The following is a 20,938-nucleotide window of genomic DNA, read 5'->3' on the forward strand; positions in this document are numbered from 1 at the left end:
ATGCAGGTACACATTAAAATCGGTAAGTGTCTTATGTCTCCAGACGTCATATTAGTAATGATAATAATAATCATCGAGTCATTTAAATGTCGTATATTACGTTAATATACACATTTTCATTAATCCATCTATGATATTTTTTTCAAAATTATATAATAAACACGATGCATAACATATAAATAAGATAAATACACCCCACAGGAGAATAAATAAACATAAATGTGAGATGTGGTAGCAGACGACTTGCACAAGTGACGCCATATTAGAAATGATAATAATAATAACAATACTCACCAAGTCTCATTAAATGTCGTATATTACGTTAATATACACATTTTCATTAATCCATCCATGATATTTTTTTCAAAATTATATAATAAACACGATACATAACATAAAAAGATGATAAATACACCCCACAATAGAATAAATAAACATAAATATAAGATGTGGGAGCCAGATAACTTGTACAAGTGACGGCAAGAATAACATTTTCTCTAATCTAACATAAGAGAAAATGTGTTACTGGGGGTAACTGTAGAAAATTATTCCTTTCGTATGTATGTAAGTAAGTTTATTCAGGTATACACAAATACAGTTACATAGATTATCATACATAACAACATATGTGTAGAGAACCTAGGATAACCCAAAAAAGTCAGTGTGACTTATTTCCATTGCCTTCACTCAGAGCTTCATTTCTTCTCAAAATGATGTTACATGAGAATGGGAGTGTTCTTCTTTATTAATTCTACCGTATCAATGTAGAGACAACCTATGCACAATGTAACTTGTACACAAACCAGACGTGTACACTTCGTTTGTTTACAAAACTTACGTTCGCCTGGTTTGTTTACATAACTCTGCGCCTGTCCCCTCTCATGTACTCATTCTTTCTCTCTCTCATTTATTCGTTTTATCTCATTTACTTACTCCTGACCCTACATTAAGACTACAAATATTTTAAGGTAAGTAATGAGTGAACTGTATATACATTTTATCGCTCTGGGATGCTTAAATATCATAGAATATATGTGTGGGTGGGTTGGCCTGGTATGGTAGCCCGGCTGACTACCATACATACCACACTTGATTTTTTACAATAAATACTACTCATCTCACCCTATATTTTAAGGTAAGTAATGAGTGAACTGTATATACATTTTATCGCTCTGGGATGCTTAAATATCATAGAATAGTATGTGTGGGTGGGGTGGCCTGGTAAGGTAGCCTGGCTGATTACCATACATACCACACTTGATTTCTTACAATAAATACTACTTGTCTCACCCTAGATTAAGACTATAAATATTTTAAGGTAAGTAATGAGTGCACTATGTGTGTATTGTACTTTTTTATTGTTTTTTGATGCCTGGTTCTATTGATAACTTGATATATGTTAGTGTAAACTTGTTATCTAGTGTTTGTATGCATTTATAAGTGGAAAAAAAGGGTGTTCCACTTTACGGCGGTTTCCGCTTTATGGCGGTAGCCTGGAACCTAACCTGCCATATAAGTGGGGCCCTGCTGTATGTATGGTTAACCCAAGCCAGGTACTAAAAATAAGCCACATTGACTTTTTTGGGGTTATCTTAGGTTCTCTACACATATGCTGCTATGTGTGATAATCTATAGAGAGAAAATAACTTTTTTGTTTCATGTTTATGGTGGAGTAAGAGTGTATATCATAGTTAGCCCTGTGCTACACTCCGTTTTCTCTAATATAAGCCGCCAAGACAAGGATAGGAGAATGGTATTTGTTTACCACATCCTCTTCATAACTCTGTCGAACTGCTCGGTGTTATGCCAAATATTATTCATTCTGGAGTATGTATTTAACATGTTTTATGTTATTTATATTGTTTCTTATGTCATATTAGATCAGTTGTGATAGGCAAATAAGCTGTAGTGTTGATATTAGCATAATAATAAAGCATATTCTCCTGCTTCATGAGACTGAGCTTATGGCAACCGACAGTGGCTTCAAAGCCACCTTATCTTTAATGGATAATGTACTGTGTAGGTGCTTTACATAATGAGAAGCATTTCTTTTATTCATTGGAACCATGGCTAGGGCTAAAAGTAAGCAGGTTAAAACAATAAATGGAGAAAAAGAAATTGGAATGACTTATGCAGCAAGTAGCGCCACCAAACAGTACCAGCAGGTTGGTGTGGCAACCCTGGAAATTTGAAATTATGCTAGCCAAAATTAGTGCCGAATAACTGAAGGAACCGAATAACTGATTGCCGGATTTGTGATGGCAGACCTGTACCAGAATAAATAATGGCATCAGGAAAGCCACACTGAATAAGTTGCCAATACTGTCTATGGAGTGAACCAGAGTATTGATTAGGTGTGCTACATGTAACTAAAGGTGTTCATGATAAAACTGCAGAGATTTGATACCCATGAAGCTGTGGTAAAACTCTTATTAGTTTGACTATCATATGCAGGCAATGTCATTTTCATGTTACCGTTTTATTGTAGGAAAAAATTAAATTAAAAATTTTCTATGAGCACCCTATAAAATCCAACACTTTTCATTTCATTACATAAGAACATAAGAAAGGAGGAACATTGCAGCAGGCCTGTTGGTCCATACTAGGCAGGTCCTTTACAATTTAACTTGGATCTTCATTGTTGTGAGAAGATTGAAGGTCTTGTTCATTTATTACTAGTACAACAAATTATATGTTTTGCTTGTTTATACACTTTAGTCTTGGGATGATAAAAGGTTGCTGTTGCCTTTTATGCAGATTATGTCTTGCGATGGAGGAATTATTTCATTATTTCTGGACAATATTTTGATTGACTCCATGGGGAAGCAGAAAAGAATTCTTCATCCATAAGCCACATGTGTCATAATAGGCAACTAAAATGCCAGGAGGGAGAGGCTGGTAACCCCTTCTCCTGTATAAATTACCAAATTTAAAAAGAAAAAAAAAACGTGTTTTTCTTTTTAAATTTCGTAATTTGTACAGGATGAACTAAAAAGAAAAGCTTTTGTTTTTCTTTTTAGGTCACCCTCCCTCACTGGGATACGGTTGGTTTGCTGAAAAAAAAAAATGATTGAATCAGTCATTCTGTATCAGATTTTGTACAATTTTCAAATGGCCTTGTGTCATATGATGTGGTACTTGAAGCTCTTTTTTCTTGTAAATGTTTGATTGGTTATGTAGCAAATGCACAATTTATTTGTACAATAAACATTCTGTATCCTCTTGCTACAACAGGATAGCCGAAAGAAATCTTTCTTTCAACACACCGGCCGTATCCCACCAAGGCAGGGTGGCCCAAAAAGAAAAACGAAAGTTTCTCTTAAATTTAGTAATTTATACGGGAGAAGGGGTTACTAGCCCCTTGCTCCCGGCATTTTAGTCGCCTCTTACAACACGCATGGCTTACGGAGGAAGAATTCTGTTCAACTTCCCCATGGAGATAAGAGGAAATAAACAAGAACAAGAATTAGAAAGAAAATAGAAGAATACCTAGAGGGGTGTGTGTGTATATGCTTGTACATGTATGTGTAGTGTGACCTAAGTGCAAGTAGAAGTAACAAGACATACCTGAAATCTTGCATGTTTATGAGACAGACAAAAGACACCAGCAATCCTACCATCATGTAAAACAATTACAGGTTTTCGTTGTACACTCACTTGGCAGGACGGTAGTACCTCCCTGGGCGGTTGCTGTTACTACCTAGGCTGAAAGAGATATATATATAAAAAAATACATTTGCTGAGTAACCATCATAAGTCAATCTGTGGCATTGGTGTAGCTCTGTAAATGATGTGTATGTTGTTAGTCAGGCTAAGCACCCTTGGGTCTTGCCAATAGCTGGATGGGTGACTGCATGAGCACACTCACCTCTGGTTACTGTAGTGGTAACTCAGCAAGTCTTTGACTTTCACTCCTTGACATAGAGTTAAACCCCAGAATCCATGCAAGCTGTGTGATGCATTCCATTATACACTTACTGCAGGTCGTTTTGCAGTGGCTTCAATTTTTCTCATTTTTTGGTATCTCTTGTTGTTTTTCTTAGTGCATGAACCCTAAATTAAAAACTAACCATTGGATTTTATTGGAAATGTGTTTTTTCTCAATGTCAGTATTAGGTGGATTAAAGCAAAATTTAGACTTGGCTAAACAGTACTTAAATAATTTAGACATGGAAAATTTCCTTTATCTGCAGCATCAGGGCTCTTAGCACATCCAGGACCCTATTACTTGTGAGTTACCAGGCTCAACTGTATACTATATACAGTACCATACTGTACTACATCAAGAATTTGTAGTCCAGAGTATAGTACAATACTGGACTGTCAATTGACTTGTGATTTTTTGTATCCCTCGTACATCTGACTCTTAACATTTATATTAGTTTCTTTCATTGCTTTTTGATATCCTTTTACAGCTCAAACTTTGTTTCATTATAACTTCATACAGCATGTATTTTTCTGTATTAAATACATATAAATAAAAGGTATTATTATCTGTGCTTAGCACTCTAGTTTTTTACTCTAAACAAACACATTGTGCCGGTATACATTACAGCTGTTCGCACTACTCTGAACTACACGGGTCAAACTACCAGAGCCAGTCCTCAGCCCAGTCCACTACATGGTGTCAAGCCCAACCCTCACCTAAGTCCTCGACCGAGTTCACGCCCAAGCCCTGTTCCCAATCCTCCATCTCGTATTAATTTACCCAAGAGTAAAAGTCACCATGGCAATCTGAGCAAAAATTTAAGCCGAGGTATTGGTAATGCTGAGAGGCGGAATCGTTCACTAGAGAGGCATACGACCTCACAGACTAGTGGCGTCCACACACGAGAAACATTCAGGTATGTCATCAAGTGTAAAATCCATCATTCATTCACCAGCTCAATCAGTCAGTTTATTTCCACATGATACACTTCTTGTACAAAACTGGATGACATTAAATCTCTCACATAGAAAGCCCCTTAGTTATGCAGAGCATTTCGGGCAAACTTAAACTTATGTCTAGAAGGACTACAGTATTTTACATGTATGTATGTCTGTAAGACAATAATGATTTTCACAATAAAATAATTACATGAATAGTAAATAAAAGTATATGGAGCAGATAAAATCATAACAAATTACATGGGAATAAGAACTCTTAGGTTATACTACATATATTAAGATTATTCCATTAAAAAATCTAATAAAAATTACAGTAGTTACCTGTATTATTACAGAATGTATTCAGATAATATTTTACATGTATGTATACAAGACATCAATGATATTCACAGTAGAATTGATTCAGTGAGAATGGCTTAATGTATATGGACATAAAATATTAGCAAGGTGAACATGAGAATAAGAATACGTACCTAGATTATACAAAATTTAAAGTACAATGGTACCCCGAGTTTCGTACAGCTCCCAACTCGAACAGTTATGTAAGTGTATTATTGTAAGTGTATTTTTGGGAGTCTGAAACAGATATAATCTAATTTACATTATTCCTTATGGGAACAAATTCTTTTGGTAACGGCACTCGAACAGCCTTCTGGAACGAATTATGGCCGAAACTCAGGGTACCACTGTATTCAGTAATAGTAGCATAGTATAAAAATGTAAAATATATTATATTATATTGCTGTAAGGAGAGGTTTTTCAACTCATAAAAGTTCTCAAGAGTAAAACGGTCACACTAAAATCTTACTTATAATACTTTGTGTCTTCATACTACAGTGGTTGTCAGTAAGCCCTTCAACCTACTGTAGTACTGTGCTAAATTTGAAAATATGATCTGTTGATGGAACACTTTTAATATTTTGTATTTCATAAATGTTTTCAGTCCAAAACTTATGTAACACTCTCCCAGCTTTTACAGACATGTAAGAAGGAATATGCATAAGTTAGTTAATAAAATATTTATTCATGTACCATTTACCTACAGGACACCCCAGATAGTAAAAAGAGGACAACCTCCTAATGGTTCTGGTGGTCGCTTTGGTAGTGACAACCAGAGCAGTAATCTTGTCAATAATGGGATTACCACCTCACTCGTGAGACGCAATCCTAGACGTTTTCCTGACAGGTGAGTGTTAGGTTTTGCTTTGATTCATATTTCATGGTGTTAATCTGCAATTAATAAATTATATTATAGTACTGAATACTTAATACAGTTAATTGTATCTACAAATAACTACAATGTTGTATCTGGTACTCCTACATAAACAAATACAACATGCTTCATTCCAACAAGTATGGATTCAAGACACCAAATAAGTATGAATGATGACATAAAAAAAAAAGTGCTAGATGTATTCTACATAGTGTTGATACAAGCAAATATCCAGTCATACTATTTACTGCCTTGTGAAAGTCTTCTGGTGCTTTACTGAGTTTATCATTAGAATACAATACATTAGAAGAAACTAATTTTATTTTCAGTGGTTGGAATGTCTACAGTGTTCATTTTGGACTAGTATTTTTAAATTGGAGTTTTTTAATTTTGTGTAAAAGGCCAAATGTTTAATGTAGATTTTACTTTTAAATTTGGATTTTTTAAATTTTGTGTAGAATTGGCCAAATTACCAACTTCTGTGCACTTTATACAGTAGTTCTGACAGTTTCTTGTGCTCAGTCAATAGAACTGAAGGGATATTAGTAAAATAGCTAAGAATTTGGTTGAATGGAGCAAATAAATTTACTTAAAATAGAACTCATAATGGGCGAAATCACTGATACATAAATCATATCTAGACCTCTAACTTTACTCCTGTGTAATTTCCTAAGTTTTTCCTCCAATTTCATACTTTTGGTGTCATTACCTTCAGGAAAAGATTCTGTACCGTTTCAGAAGAATTTTTTTAAATGTGGACGCTGAGAGCAATATTAATTTGGATGTCTGGACGGTGAAAGGGTTAATGAAGGAAGCCTACAGTACAGTATACCCGATGAAATACAAAACACTGGAGTAACAAACCAGGCATTATCATATGATAAATGTTCAGTTAATTAATTAGTGTCTGCTGTAATCTATCGTTTTGGGAAGTGGAATAAGAATCTTTCCTCCATAAGCCATGCGTGTTGTAAAAGTCAACTAAAATGCTGGGAACAACGGGCTAGTAACCCCCTTTCCTGTAAAGATTACTAAAAAGAATAATAAGAAGAAAATTGCCAAAGTGGGAAGTCTGAATGTGCGTGGATGTTGTGCAAGTGATAAGAAAGAGATGATTGTGGATGTTATGAATGAGAAGAAGCTGGATGTCCTGGCTTTAAGCGAAACAAAGCTGAAGGGGGTGGGAGAGTTTCAGTGGAGAGGAATAAATGGGATTAGGTCAGGGGTTTCAAATAGAGTTAGAGCTAAAGAAGGAGTAGTAATAATGTTGAAGGATAAGATATGGCAGGAAAAGAGGGACTATAAATGTATTAATTCAAGGATTATGTGGAGTAAAATAAAGGTTGGATGTGAAAAGTGGGTTATAGTAAGTGTATATGCACCTAGAGAAGAGAGAAGTGTAGAGGAGAGAGAGAGGTTTTGGGAAATGTTGAGTGAATGCATGGGGACTTTTGAACCAAGTGTGAGAGTACTTGTGGTTGGGGTTTTAAATGCTAAAGTGGGTAAAAATGTTGTGGAGGGAGTAGTAGGTAAATTTGGGGTGCCAGGGGTAAATGTAAATGGGGAGCCTTTAATTGAGCTAAGTGTAGAAAGAGATTTGGTAATAAGTAATACATATTTTATGAAAAAGAGGATAAATAAATATACAAGGTATGATGTAGCACGTAATGAAAGTAGTTTGTTAGATTATGTATTGGTAGAGAAAAGGTTAATGGGTAGGCTCCAGGATGTATATGTTTATAGAGGGGCAACTGATATATTGGATCATTATTTAGTTGTAGCTACAGTTAGAGTAAGAGGTAGATGGGACAAGAGGAAGGTGGCAACAACAAGTAGGAGGGAAGTGAAAGTGTATAAACTAAGGGAGGAGGAAGTTCGGGTGAGATATAAGCAACTATTGGCAGAAAGGTGGGCTAGTGCAAAGATGAGTAGTGGGGGGGTTGAAGAGGGTTGGATGAGTTTTAAAAATGCAGTATTAGAATGTGGGGCAGAAGTTTGTGGTTATAGGAGGGTGGGCACAGGAGGAAAGAGGAGTGATTGGTGGAATGATGAAGTAAAGGGTGTGATAAAAGAGAAAAAGTTAGCTTATGAGAGGTTTTTACAAAGCAGAAGTGTTATAAGAAGAGCAGAGTATATGGAGAGTAAAAGAAAGGTGAAGAGAGTGGTGAGAGAGTGCAAAAGGAGAGCAGATGATAGAGTGGAAGAGGCACTGTCAAGAAATTTTAATGAAAATAAGAAAAAATTTTGGAGTGAGTTAAACAAGTTAAGAAAGCCTAGGGAACGTATGGATTTGTCAGTTAAAAACAGAGTAGGGGAGTTAGTAGATGGGGAGAGGGAGGTATTAGGTAGATGGCGAGAATATTTTGAGGAACTTTTAAATGTTGAGGAAGAAAGGGAGGCGGTAATTTCATGCACTGGCCAGGGAGGTATACCATCTTTTAGGAGTGAAGAAGAGCAGAATGTAAGTGTGGGGGAGGTACATGAGGCATTACGTAGATAAAAGGGAGTAAAGCAGCTGGAACTGATGGGATCATGACAAATGTTAAAAGCAGGGGGGGATATAGTGTTGGAGTGGTTGGTACATTTGTTTAATAAATGTATGAAAGAGGGGAAGGTACCTAGGGATTGGCAGGGAGCATGTATAGTCCCTTTATATAAAGGGAAGGGGGACAAAAGAGATTGTAAAAATTATAGAGGAATACGTAACTGTAACTGATTTCATCAACAATATGAACAACTCACTTCTCATACCAACAATAACTAAACCAACCAGGCTCACTGAGACAAGTACAACCATAATAGACCACATATGGACCAATATACTAGCCCCCCTTAAATCAGGGATAATCACAGATAGCACTACAGACCACTACCCTACCTTCCTCCTGACAAACATTAGTAAACCACCACTTGAATACAACGAAGTCTCATTTACACTCCATGATGAGGCCTCAATAAGGAAGTTCACAGCTGACCTAGAGATTGTTGACTGGCCTACAGAATTCTCCAAGGCCAATGGTATTGATGACTGGACAGACATTTTTCTTAACAAATTACTTAGACTATACAACAAACATTGTCCTATAAAAACGAAACAGATCACAAACAAACGGCTTGGTTGCCCATGGCTAACCAGCACCATTCTGAAATCCATTGACAAGAAACACCAATATGAAAAGCAATACAGACAGGGCTTAATACACAAAGATATTCTTAAACACTATTCATCAGTTTTCACCAAAGTAATAAAGAAAGCCAAACAACTATACTACTCCAGTAGATTCACAGACACTAGAGGAGATATAAAAAAGATCTGAAAAACACTCTCTCAGATTCTAGGGACCCACAAACTGATAAAAACCAAGAATATTGTCCTAACTAAACCTAATGAAACACCACTACATCCCACTGACACAGCTAACAAGATAAACGACTTCTTCTCAACCATAGGATCTAATCTCACCAATAAAATCCCACATACCAATGCCCATGCCGGGGACTACCTAGATGGGAATTTCCCAAATTCCTTCTATCTTGCACCAACTGAGCCCTCGGAAGTCACCGAGATTATAAAGTCACTTAAAACTTAAAAACAACTCAGGGAATCTGTCTAATGTCCCACCATTACTGTACAAGCGAGTGGCCCATATCCTTTCGCATGCTATTTCATTACTTTTTAACAAGTCACTAGAAACTAGCACCTTCCCGAAACTACTCATGATGGCAAGGGTTACACCAATACATAAAGGTGGTGACCCTACAGACTTAAACAACTATAGGCCAATATCAAACTTACCATTGCTATCCAAAATCTTTGAGAAACTCGTGCACAGGAGACTATATTCATTTATAACAGCACAAAACATACTCAACCCCTGCCAGTTTGGATTCAGGAAAAATAAAAGCACTAATGATGCAATCATAAAAATGCTAGATCTGCTTTACACAGCATTGGAAAATACAGAATATCCACTAGGAATTTTTATTGACCTAAGAAAAGCTTTTGACACAGTAGACCATGACATCCTACTCCACAAACTTGACCATTACGGTATAAGAGGCCATGTGCTTGCTTATTTCAAATCTTACCTTACTAATAGGTATCAGTATGTCACCATTAAAGACACAGCATCAACAACACGGCCACTTGATACTAGAGTTCCACAGGGAAGTGTCCTTGGTCCCCTGCTCTTCCTCATATACATCAATGATCTTCCAAACGTATCCCAACACCTGAAACCCATTCTCTTTCCTGACGACACGACTTATGTCATCTCTCACCCTAATCTTGCCACCCTCAACACCATTGTTAACGAGGAGCTGATCAAAATATCGACTTGGATGACAGCCAATAAACTTACGCTTAACACTGACAAAACCTACTATATTATGTTTGGTAGCAGAGCAGGAGATGCACAAATTAACATTAAGATCGACAACACTCTAATTACCAGACATAATGAGGGTAAATTCCTAGGCCTATACCTTGACAACAACCTGAATTTCAGCACCCATATCCAACACATAACCAAAAAAGTATCCAAAACGGTTGGGATCCTCTCCAAGATACGACACTACGTGCCGCAAAATGCCCTTCTCACACTATACTACTCACTTATTTATTCATACCTCACCTATGCTATTTGTGCTTGGGGATCAACTGCAGCAACAAACCTAAAGCCAATAATAACCCAACAAAAAGCTGCAGTAAGAATAATCACTAAATCCCATCCCTGGCAACACACCCCCCCACTCTTCATAGATCTAAACTTACTCCCTGTTCAGTACATCCACACTTACTACTGTGCAATCTACATCTACAGGACCTTAAACTCCAATATCAACCTTGACCTAAAACACTTTCTTGATAGTTGTGACAGAACCCACAGGCATAACACCAGACACAAACATCTCTACGACATTCCCCATGTCCGACTAAACCTTTACAAAAATTCAATGTATGTCAAAGGCCCTAAAATCTGGAACACCCTACCTGAGAACTCTAGAACTGCAGACACATTCATCACCTTCAAAACTACCATTAGAAAACATCTTATCTCCCTGATACACCCCATCAACTAACTACACTAATACCACCTGGTGGTTCACACTTACACTCACTCACCCATTTGACCATAAACAGAAATATTAATCTCAATCTTAAAATAATGAATCCTATGATACTCCAATACTGAAACTACGTACTGTGCCAAAACAAAAGCATTCACATTGCTAAACTCACAAACTAGTATTTAGTCACTTAGCCACAATACCAACTTACCTCATAATTTGTAATATTTTAAAATAAAGAATTAAACTAAGTCTGCCCGAAATGCCTAGCCATGCTAGGTGTTCTAGTGGTACACTCTGTAATCATTATTTAACTACATGTAAACCACACAACAACCAAATTCTGTAAATTCAACATCGTAATCTTTATAGAGAATAAACTTAAGTTAATTTTAAGCCAGCCCGTAATGCTATGCATAGTATAAGTGGCTTTGGCATGCTGCTCTTATCTGTATTTTTTGTACCTCTGTATGTGTGCTCAAATTTTTAAATAAAAATAAATAAATAAATAAAATACCAGGAAAAGCATACGGTAGGGTTATTATTGAAAGAATTAGAGGTAAGACAGAATGTAGGATTGCGGATGAGCAAGGAGGTTTCAGAGTGGGTAGGGGATGTGTAGATCAAGTGTTTACATTGAAGCATATATGTGAACAGTATTTAGATAAAGGTTGGGAAGTTTTTATTGCATTTATGGATTTAGAAAAGGCATATGATAGTGGATAGGGGAGCAATGTGGCAGATGTTGCAAGTATATGGAATAGGTGATAAGTTACTAAATGTGTAAAGAGTTTTTATGATGATAGTGAGGCTCAGGTTAGGGTGTGTAGAAGAGAGGGAGACGACTTCCTGGTAAAAGTAGGTCTTAGACAGGGATGTGTAATGTCACCATGGTTGTTTAATATATTTATAAATGGGGTTGTAAAAGAAGAAAATGCTAGGGTGTTTGGGAGAGGGGTGGGATTAAATTATGGGGAATCAAATACAAAATGGGAATTGACACAGATACTTTTTGCTGATGATACTGTGCTTATGGGAGATTCTAAAGAAAAATTGCAAAGGTTAGTGGATGAGTTTGGGAGTGTGTGTAAAGGTAGAAAGTTGAAAGTGAACATAGAAAAGAGTAAGGTGATGAGGGTATCAAATGATTTAGATAAAGAAAAATTGGATATCAAATTGGGGAGGAGTAGTATGGAAGAAGTGAATGTTTTCAGATACTTGGTAGTTGATGTGTCGGCGGATGGATTTATGAAGGATGAGGTTAATCATAGAATTGATGAAGGAAAAAAGGTGAGTGGTGCGTTGAGGTATATGTGGAGTCAAAAAACATTGTCTATGGAGGCAAAGAAGGGAATGTATGAAAGTATAGTAGTACCAACACTCTTATATGGGTGTGAAGCTTTGGTTGTGAATGCAGCAACGAGGAGGCGGTTGGAGGCAGTGGAGATGTCCTGTCTAAGGGCAATGTGTGGTGTAAATATTATGCAGAAAATTCAGAGTGTGGAAATTAGGAGAAGGTGTGGAGTTAATAAAAGTATTAGTCAGAGGGCTGAAGAGGGGTTGTTGAGGTGGTTTGGTCATTTAGAGAGAATGGATCAAAGTAGAATGACATTGAGAGCATTTAAATCTGTAGGAGAAGGAAGGCGGGGTAGGTGTCGTCCTCGAAAAGGTTGGAAGGAAGGGGTAAGGGAGGTTTTGTGGGCGAGGGGCTTGGACTTCCAGCAGGCATGCATGAGCGTGTTCAATAAGAGTGAATGGAGACGAATGGTATTTGGGACTTGACGATCTGTTGGAGTGTGAGCAGGGTAATATTTAGTGAAGGGATTCAGGGAAACCGGTTATTTTTATATAGCCGGACTTGAGTCCTGGAAATGGGAAGTACAATGCCTGCACTCTAAAGGAGGGGTTTTGGGATATTAGCAGTTTGGAGGGATATGTTGTGTATCTTTATATGTATATGCTTCTAAACTGTTGTGTTCTGAGCACCTCTGCAAAAACTAGTGATTATGTGTGAGTGAGGTGAAAGTGTTGAATGATGATGAAAGTATTTTCTTTTTTGGGATTTTCTTTCTTTTTGGGTCACCCTGCCTTGGTGGGAGATGGCCGACTTGTTGGAAAAAAAAAAATTCTGATGTCCACGTTTATCTTTTGCTTTGTATTATGTCTTGTATTGATTAATTTTCTACTGATTAATGTATTATAATATTTAAATTTCCAAAGAAAACGAAACCATGTCGAAGTGCCAAATCACACAAGTCCCAGGCAAACAAGGCTTCACCGAGATAGGATTGGTAATCTTACACCTCTTAGCAACTCTGGCCCAGTAGCTGTAGGACATCAGCGACCACAACTCAGACATCATGTAGCTTCTGAATTCAGTGCAGTCGAGTCCAGGCTAGTTATAGCTTAACTTTTGGCATATGTTTCTTAGTAAATCTACCTATATCATGTTTGACAAACTCTTGCACAATATTCACACAGAATAATGAGTGATATTTAAGCACATTGTGTTGTTGCAAGTGATATTTCATGAAATTTGTTCATGATAAAAGACAGTTTAAAATGGAAGCCACTTTTCTTGTATCATTCTCTCTTCACATTAATTCAGTGTATGTACTGTATTTTGAAAAATTATATTGTTAATTTTCATAATGAACTCCTGACGGAGATGCAAGTGGTAGAATATTTGTTAGAATATTTTTTTAAAAAATAGCTTAATACTGTACATACCTTTTTCTTGAAGTTTAAAATAGTTTTTGCAGAATACTGTACTCAGAGCATCAAGAAAAAGATCTTAGTTATCATCTGATTATTTTTTTTTTTTTTTTAACTTGCCAACTTGTGAAAAAATTAGTGCTCATGTGCTAGTGATCACTTTAATTTGTTTTGTGACTTAGGCTCACTTCATTTATTAGTGTATGTACTTTACTTTTAACATTTGGGAATCTTTTCATAATGTGAAAAATGTGTCAAAATAAGGATAGCTTCTAAGTAGTTTTGTATATATGTAGTATAGAGATATGGTAACTCCACCACTCACTTGTTACTGCAAATAAGGAGAAAATGAAGGAAAGCTGGAAACTGATTTCCATGTTCAACTTACTATAGATAACTTGCATATCCACCCCAGTAATAAACTACGCCCTAAAGAGCCTTTTGTGGATTGTATTAAGCAAAATTAACTGTCTCACTGTGTATTTCACAAAAACTTGTGTGGGTTAAGACATACCATAGGTAAACTAATATGAAAGCATGATGAAAATAAATGCTGTGTTTTAAGTTATCATTTCTTGAGTGAGACTTGCATGTTAGTGTGTATTAAACTTCATTTATTACACCAGCATGCATTTCAGAGTTCATCACACATTATTATTATTATTACATTCAGGAGGAGGAGGGAAATACCAAACCTGTAAAGGTCATATACAGCTTGGGGATATAGGAGTTAAAAAGGTTTGATCCAAAGAAGAGAAGATAGGCCCATTCTTGGATCAAGAGCCACTCACTAGCATCAAGGCACCTTCCTTGATGGAAGTGCCTGGTGCTACGTATTTGTATGATGAACTCGCCTCCCTTAAGGAGAGTTCTTCACACAAATGTTGTATATTTGACTCCTTTTATGTTTTGTGGCATATGGTTTAAAGCTGTTAATTTTATTTATTTTTAGTGCCTTTAAGCACTTTCAGGAAAATGCATATTAAGAATCATGTATTAACCCCTTGACTGTCGAAACCCCAAATCCTGAAGTGTCTCCTGGTGTCGAAAAATATTCAAAAAAAAAAAAAAAAAAAAATATGAAAATGTTAAGATTATTTTTTTTATTTTAGTCCCAAAAAAAAAATTGCCATCAGTACTTACCGAGATATAGAGGCATAAAGTTGGCAGAAAATGAGCCGCGTATGGCAACAGCGGCGACTGCCGCTAACCCGGTAAACTTTGGTTTACTTGTATTCAAAGGTTTCTTGTTTTTTCACTATTTTATTTTTCACATAACTTATGTGGCCTGTGAGTCCAAAGTAAGGTGCAATGTACATATATACACTCGTTGTATACAACACAATAAGTGCACAAACATAATTATCAATATAATAAGCGTGTATGCACCTGGAGAAGAGAGAAATGTAGAGGAGAGAGAGAGATTTTGGGAAATGTTGAGTGAATGCGTGGGGAGTTTTGAATCAAGTGAGAGAGTAATGGTGGTTGGGGATTTCAATGCTAAAGTGGGTAAAAATGTAATGGAGGGAGTAGTAGGTAAATTTGGGGTGCCAGGGGTAAATGTAAATGGGGAGCCTTTAATTGAGCTATGTGTAGAAAGAGATTTGGTAATAAGTAATACATATTTTATGAAAAAGAGGATAAATAAATATACAAGGTATGATGTAGCATGTAATGAAAGTAGTTTATTAGATTATGTATTGGTGGATAAAAGGTTGATGGGTAGGCTCCAGGATGTACATGTTTATAGAGGGGCAACTGATATATCAGATCATTATTTAGTTGTAGCTACAGTTAGAGTAAGAGGTAGATGGGAAAAGAGGAAGGTGGCAACAACAAGTAAGAGGGAGGTGAAAGTGTATAAACTAAGGGAGGAGGAAGTTCAGGTGAGATTTAAGCGACTATTGGCAGAAAGGTGGGCTAGTGCAAAGATTAGTGGGAGGGTTGAAGAGGGTTGGAATAGTTTTAAAAATGCAGTATTAAAATGTGGGGCAGAAGTTTGTGGTTATAGGAGGGTGGGGGCAGGAGGAAAGAGGAGTGATTGGTGGAATGATGAAGTAAAGGGTGTGATAAAAGAGAAAAAGGTAGCTTATGAGAGGTTTTTACAAAGCAGAAGTGTTATAAGAAGAGCAGAGTATATGGAGAGTAAAAGAAAGGTGAAGAGAGTGGTGAAAGAGTGCAAAAGGAGAGCAGATGATAGAGTGGGAGAGGCACTGTCAAGAAATTTTAATGAAAATAAGAAAAAAATTTGGAGTTAAACAAGTTAAGAAAGCCTAGTGAAAGTATGGATTTGTCAGTTAAAAACAGAGTAGGGGAGTTAGTAGATGGGGAGATGGAGGTATTAGGTAGATGGCGAGAATATTTTGAGGAACTTCTGAATGTTGAGGAAGAAAGAGAGGCGGTAATTTCATGCACTGGTCAGGGAGGTATACCATCTTTTAGGAGTGAAGAAGAGCAGAATGTAAGTGTTGGGGAGGTACGTGAGGCATTACGTAGAATGAAAGGGGGTAAAGCTGGAACTGATGGGATCATGACAGAAATGTTAAAAGCAGGGGAGGATATAGTGTTGGAGTGGTTGGTACATTTGTTTAATAAATGTATAAAAGAGGGGAAGGTACCTAGGGATTGGCGGAGAGCATGTATAGTCCCTTTATATAAAGGGAAAGGGGACAAAAGAGATTTAAAAATTATAGAGGAATAAGTTTACTGAGTATACCAGGAAAAGTGTACGGTAGGGTTATAATTGAAAGAATTAGAGGTAAGACAGAATGTAGGATTGCGGATGAGCAAGGAGGTTTCAGAGTGGGTAGGGGATGTGTAGATCAAGTGTTTACATTGAAGCACAGTATTTAGATAAAGGTAGGGAAGTTTTTACTGCATTTATGGATTTAGAAAAGGCATATGATAGAGTGGATAGAGGAGCAATGTGGCAGATATTGCAAGTATATGGAATAGGTGGTAAGTTATTAAATGCTGTAAAGAGTTTTTATGAGGATAGTGAGGCTCAGGTTAGGGTGTGTAGAAGAGAGGGAGACTACTTCCTGGTAAAAGTAGGTCTTAGGCAGGGATGTGTAATGTCACCATGGCTGTTTAATATATTTATAGATGGGGTTGTAAAGGAAGTAAATGCTAGGGTGTTTGGGAGAGGGGTGGGATTAAATTTTGGGGAATCAAATTCAAAATGGGAATTGACACAGTTACTTTTTGCTGATGATACTGTGCTTATGGGAAATTCTAAAGAAAAATTGCAAAGGTTAGTGGATGAGTTTGGGAATGTGTGTAAAGATAGAAAGTTGAAAGTGAACATAGAAAAGAGTAAGGTGATGAGGGTATCAAATGATTTAGATAAAGAAAAATTGGATATCAAATTGGGGAGGAGGAGTATGGAAGAAGTGAATGTTTTCAGATACTTGGGAGTTGACGTGTCAGCGGATGGATTTATAAAGGATGAGGTTAATCATAGAATTGATGAGGGAAAAAAAGGTGAGTGGTGTGTTGAGGTATATGTGGAGTCAAAAAACGTTATCTTTGGAGGCAAAGAAGGGAATGTATGAAAGTATAGTAGTACCAACACTCTTATATGGGTGTGAAGCTTGGGTGGTAAATGCAGCAGCGAGGAGACGGTTGGAGGCAGTGGAGATGTCCTGTTTAAGGGCAGTGTGTGGTGTAAATATTATGCAGAAAATTCAGAGTGTGGAAATTAGGAGAAGGTGTGGAGTTAATAAAAGTATTAGTCAGAGGGCAGAAGAGGGGTTGTTGAGGTGGTTTGGTCATTTAGAGAGAATGGATCAAAGTATAATGACATGGAAAGCATATAAATCTATAGGGGAAGGAAGGCGGGGTAGGGGTCATCCTCGAAAGGGTTGGAGAGAGGGGGTAAAGGAGGTTTTGTGGGCGAGGGGCTTGGACTTCCAACAAGCATGCGTGAGCGTGTTAGATAGGAGTGAATGGAGACGAATAGTACTTGGGACCTGATGATCTGTTGAAGTGTGAGCAGGGTAATATTTAGTGAAGGGATTCAGGGAAACCGGTTATTTTCATATAGTCGGACTTGAGTCCTGGAAATGGGAAGTACAATGCCTGCACTTTAAAGGAGGGGTTTGGGATATTGGCAGTTTGGAGGGATATGTTATGTATCTTTATATGTATATGTTTCTAAACTGTTGTATTCTGAGCACCTCTGCAAAAACAGTGATTATGTGTGAGTGTGGTGAAATTGTTGAATGATGATGAAAGTATTTTCTTTTTGGGGATTTTCTTTCTTTTTTTGGGTCACCCTGCCTCGGTGGGAGACGGCCGACTTGTTGAAAAAAAAAAAAAAAATTTTTTTTACAAAACTTGTTTACACAAACAGTACAAAAAAATGGTTTATTACTATTGTTTTATAATATATATATATATATATATATATACATATATATATATATATATATATATATATATATATATATATATACAGTGGACCCCCGCATAACGGACGCCTTGCATAACGGACAATCCGCATAGCGGACGCTTTGATCGCTAAAATTTTGCCCCGCATAGCGCCCAAAAACCCGCTCAGCGGCCTTCGTCCGAGACGCGTCCAATGTGCGGCCTGAGCCAGCCTCATATGTTCCGCCGGTGGCATTGTTTACCAGCCAGCCTCCGCGGTAACATTCAAGCATACAATCGGAATATTTCGTATTATTACAGTGTTTTCGGTGCTGTTTCTGGAAAATAAGTGACCATGGGCCCCAAGAAAGCTTCTAGTTCCAACCCTACAGCAATAAGGGTTAGAATTCCTATAGAAATGAAGAAAGAGATCATTGATAAGTATGAAAGTGGAGTGCGTATCACCGACCTGGTCAGGTTGTACAAGAAACCCAAATCAACCATCTCTTCTATTGTGGCCAAGAAAACGGCAATCAAGGAAGCTGTTCTTGCCAAAGGTTTAACTGTGTTTTCAAAACAAAGATCGCAAGTGATGGAAGATGTTGAGAGACTCTTATTGGTGTGGATAAATGAAAAACAGCTAGCAGGAGATAGCGTCTCTCAAGCGATCATATGTGAAAAGGCTAGGAAGTTGCATGAGGATTTAATTAAAAAAAGGCCTGCAACTAGTGATGATATGAGTGAATTTAAGGCCAGCAAAGGTTGGTTTGAGAGATTTAAGAAGCGTAGTGGCATACATAGTGTGATACGGCATGGTGAGGCTGCCAGTTCGGACCACAAAGCGGCTGAAAAATATGTGCAGGAATTCAAGGAGTACATAGAAACTGAAGGACTGAAACCTGAACAAGTGTTTAATTGTGATGAAACAGGCCTGTTCTGGAAGAAAATGCCAAGCAGGACCTACATTACTCAGGAGGAAAAGGCACTCCCAGGACATAAGCCTATGAAAGACAGGCTTACTTTGTTGATGTGTGCCAATGCTAGTGGTGATTGCAAAGTTAAGCCTTTATTAGTGTATCACTCTGAAACTCCCAGAGCGTTCAGGCAAAAGAATGTCCTCAAGGATAATTTGTGTGTGCTGTGGAGATCAAACAGTAAGGCATGGGTCACTAGGGACTTTTTCTATAACTGGTTACACCATGCATTTGCCCCCAATGTCAAAGATTACCTAACTGAAAAGAAATTAGAACTTAAGTGCCTCCTGGTGTTAGACAATGCCCCTGGTCATCCTACAGACGTGGCAGAGCGACTTTATGGGGACATGAGCTTCATTAAGGTGAAGTTTTTGCCTCCTAATACCACTCCTCTCCTGCAGCCCATGGACCAGCAGGTCATTTCCAACTTCAAGAAACTGTACACAAAAGCTCTGTTTCAAAAGTGCTTTGAAGTGACCACAGACACTCGATTGACTCTAAAAGAGTTTTGGAAGGATCACTTTAATATCCTCAATTGTGTAAACCTTATAGGTAAGGCTTGGGAGGGAGTGACTAAGAGAACCTTGAACTCTGCTTGGAAGAAACTGTGGCCAGAATGTGTAGACAAAAGGGATTTTGAAGGGTTTGAGGCTAACCCTGAGAGGAGTATACCAGTTGAGGAATCAATTGTGGCATTGGGGAAGTCCTTGGGGTTGGAGGTTAGTGGGGATGATGTGGAAGAGTTGGTGGAGGAGGACAATGAAGAACTAACCACTGATGAGCTGATAGATCAACTTCAAGAGCAAGAGGCCAGACCTGCGGAAACTGGTTCAAAGGAGGGGAGAGAGAAATTGAAGGAATTGCCTACTTCAAAGATTAAGGAAATGTGTGCAAAATGGCTTGAAGTGCAAACCTTTTTTGATGAAAATCACCCTCACACAGCTATTGCAAGCCGTGCTGGTGACTGTTACAATGACAATGTTGTGAACCACTTTAGACAAATCATAAAGGAACGAGAGGTACAGGCCACTATGGACAGATATGTTGTGCGAAAGAAGTCCAGTGACTCTGAAGCTGGTCCTAGTGGCATTAAAAGAAGAAGGGAAGTAACCCCAGAAAAGGACTTGCCTCCTCAAGTCTTAATGGAAGGGGATTCCCCTTCTAAACACTAACACTCTCCCCTCCTCCCATCCCATCAATCATCACCAGATCTTCAATAAAAGTAAGTGTCATGTAATTGTGCATGCCTTTTTCAGTTTGTGTGTACTAAAATTAACATTTTTTTGTGGTAAAAAATTTTTTTTTTTCATACTTTTGGGTGTCTTGCACGGATTAATTTTATTTCCATTATTTCTTATGGGGAAAATTCATTCACATACCGAACATTTCGCATAACAGCCAGCCCTCTTGCACGGATTAAGGTCGCTATGCGGGGGTCCACTGTATATATATATATATATATATATATATATATATATATATATATATATATATATATATATATATATATATATATATATATATATATATATATAAATGTACAGTCACTGGACATGTTCCTAGAAGTTCTGCAGCTTGTGGAACTCTTTGAAACATGGTTTCATACACAATGGTGTTTTACACTCCTTACACATAAAACGAGTGTGTCTGCATTTTTGTGGGCATTTTTTTTTATGTGCAAAGATAAAACACTTCGTCTAAGCAGTTT

At 37.4% G+C, this 20,938-nt stretch overlaps 1 protein-coding gene across 4 annotated transcripts in view; it reads left to right on the top strand.

Moving 5' to 3' along the window:
• The window catches only part of LOC128685596 (TOG array regulator of axonemal microtubules protein 1), a 398,406-nt gene that overhangs the window by 350,439 nt on the left and 27,029 nt on the right, over nucleotides 1-20,938 (top strand). For all 4 annotated transcript variants that reach the window (XM_070087883.1, XM_070087884.1, XM_070087885.1 and 1 more), the window contains 2 exons: nucleotides 4,556-4,844; nucleotides 5,933-6,073. In XM_070087883.1, coding sequence (XP_069943984.1) covers nucleotides 4,556-4,844; nucleotides 5,933-6,073 — 430 coding nt within the window. The remainder of the gene's footprint in view (nucleotides 1-4,555; nucleotides 4,845-5,932; nucleotides 6,074-20,938) is intronic.

The sequence above is a fragment of the Cherax quadricarinatus genome, chromosome 23 (assembly GCF_038502225.1).
Source record: "Cherax quadricarinatus isolate ZL_2023a chromosome 23, ASM3850222v1, whole genome shotgun sequence".
NCBI lineage: Eukaryota > Metazoa > Arthropoda > Malacostraca > Decapoda > Parastacidae > Cherax > Cherax quadricarinatus.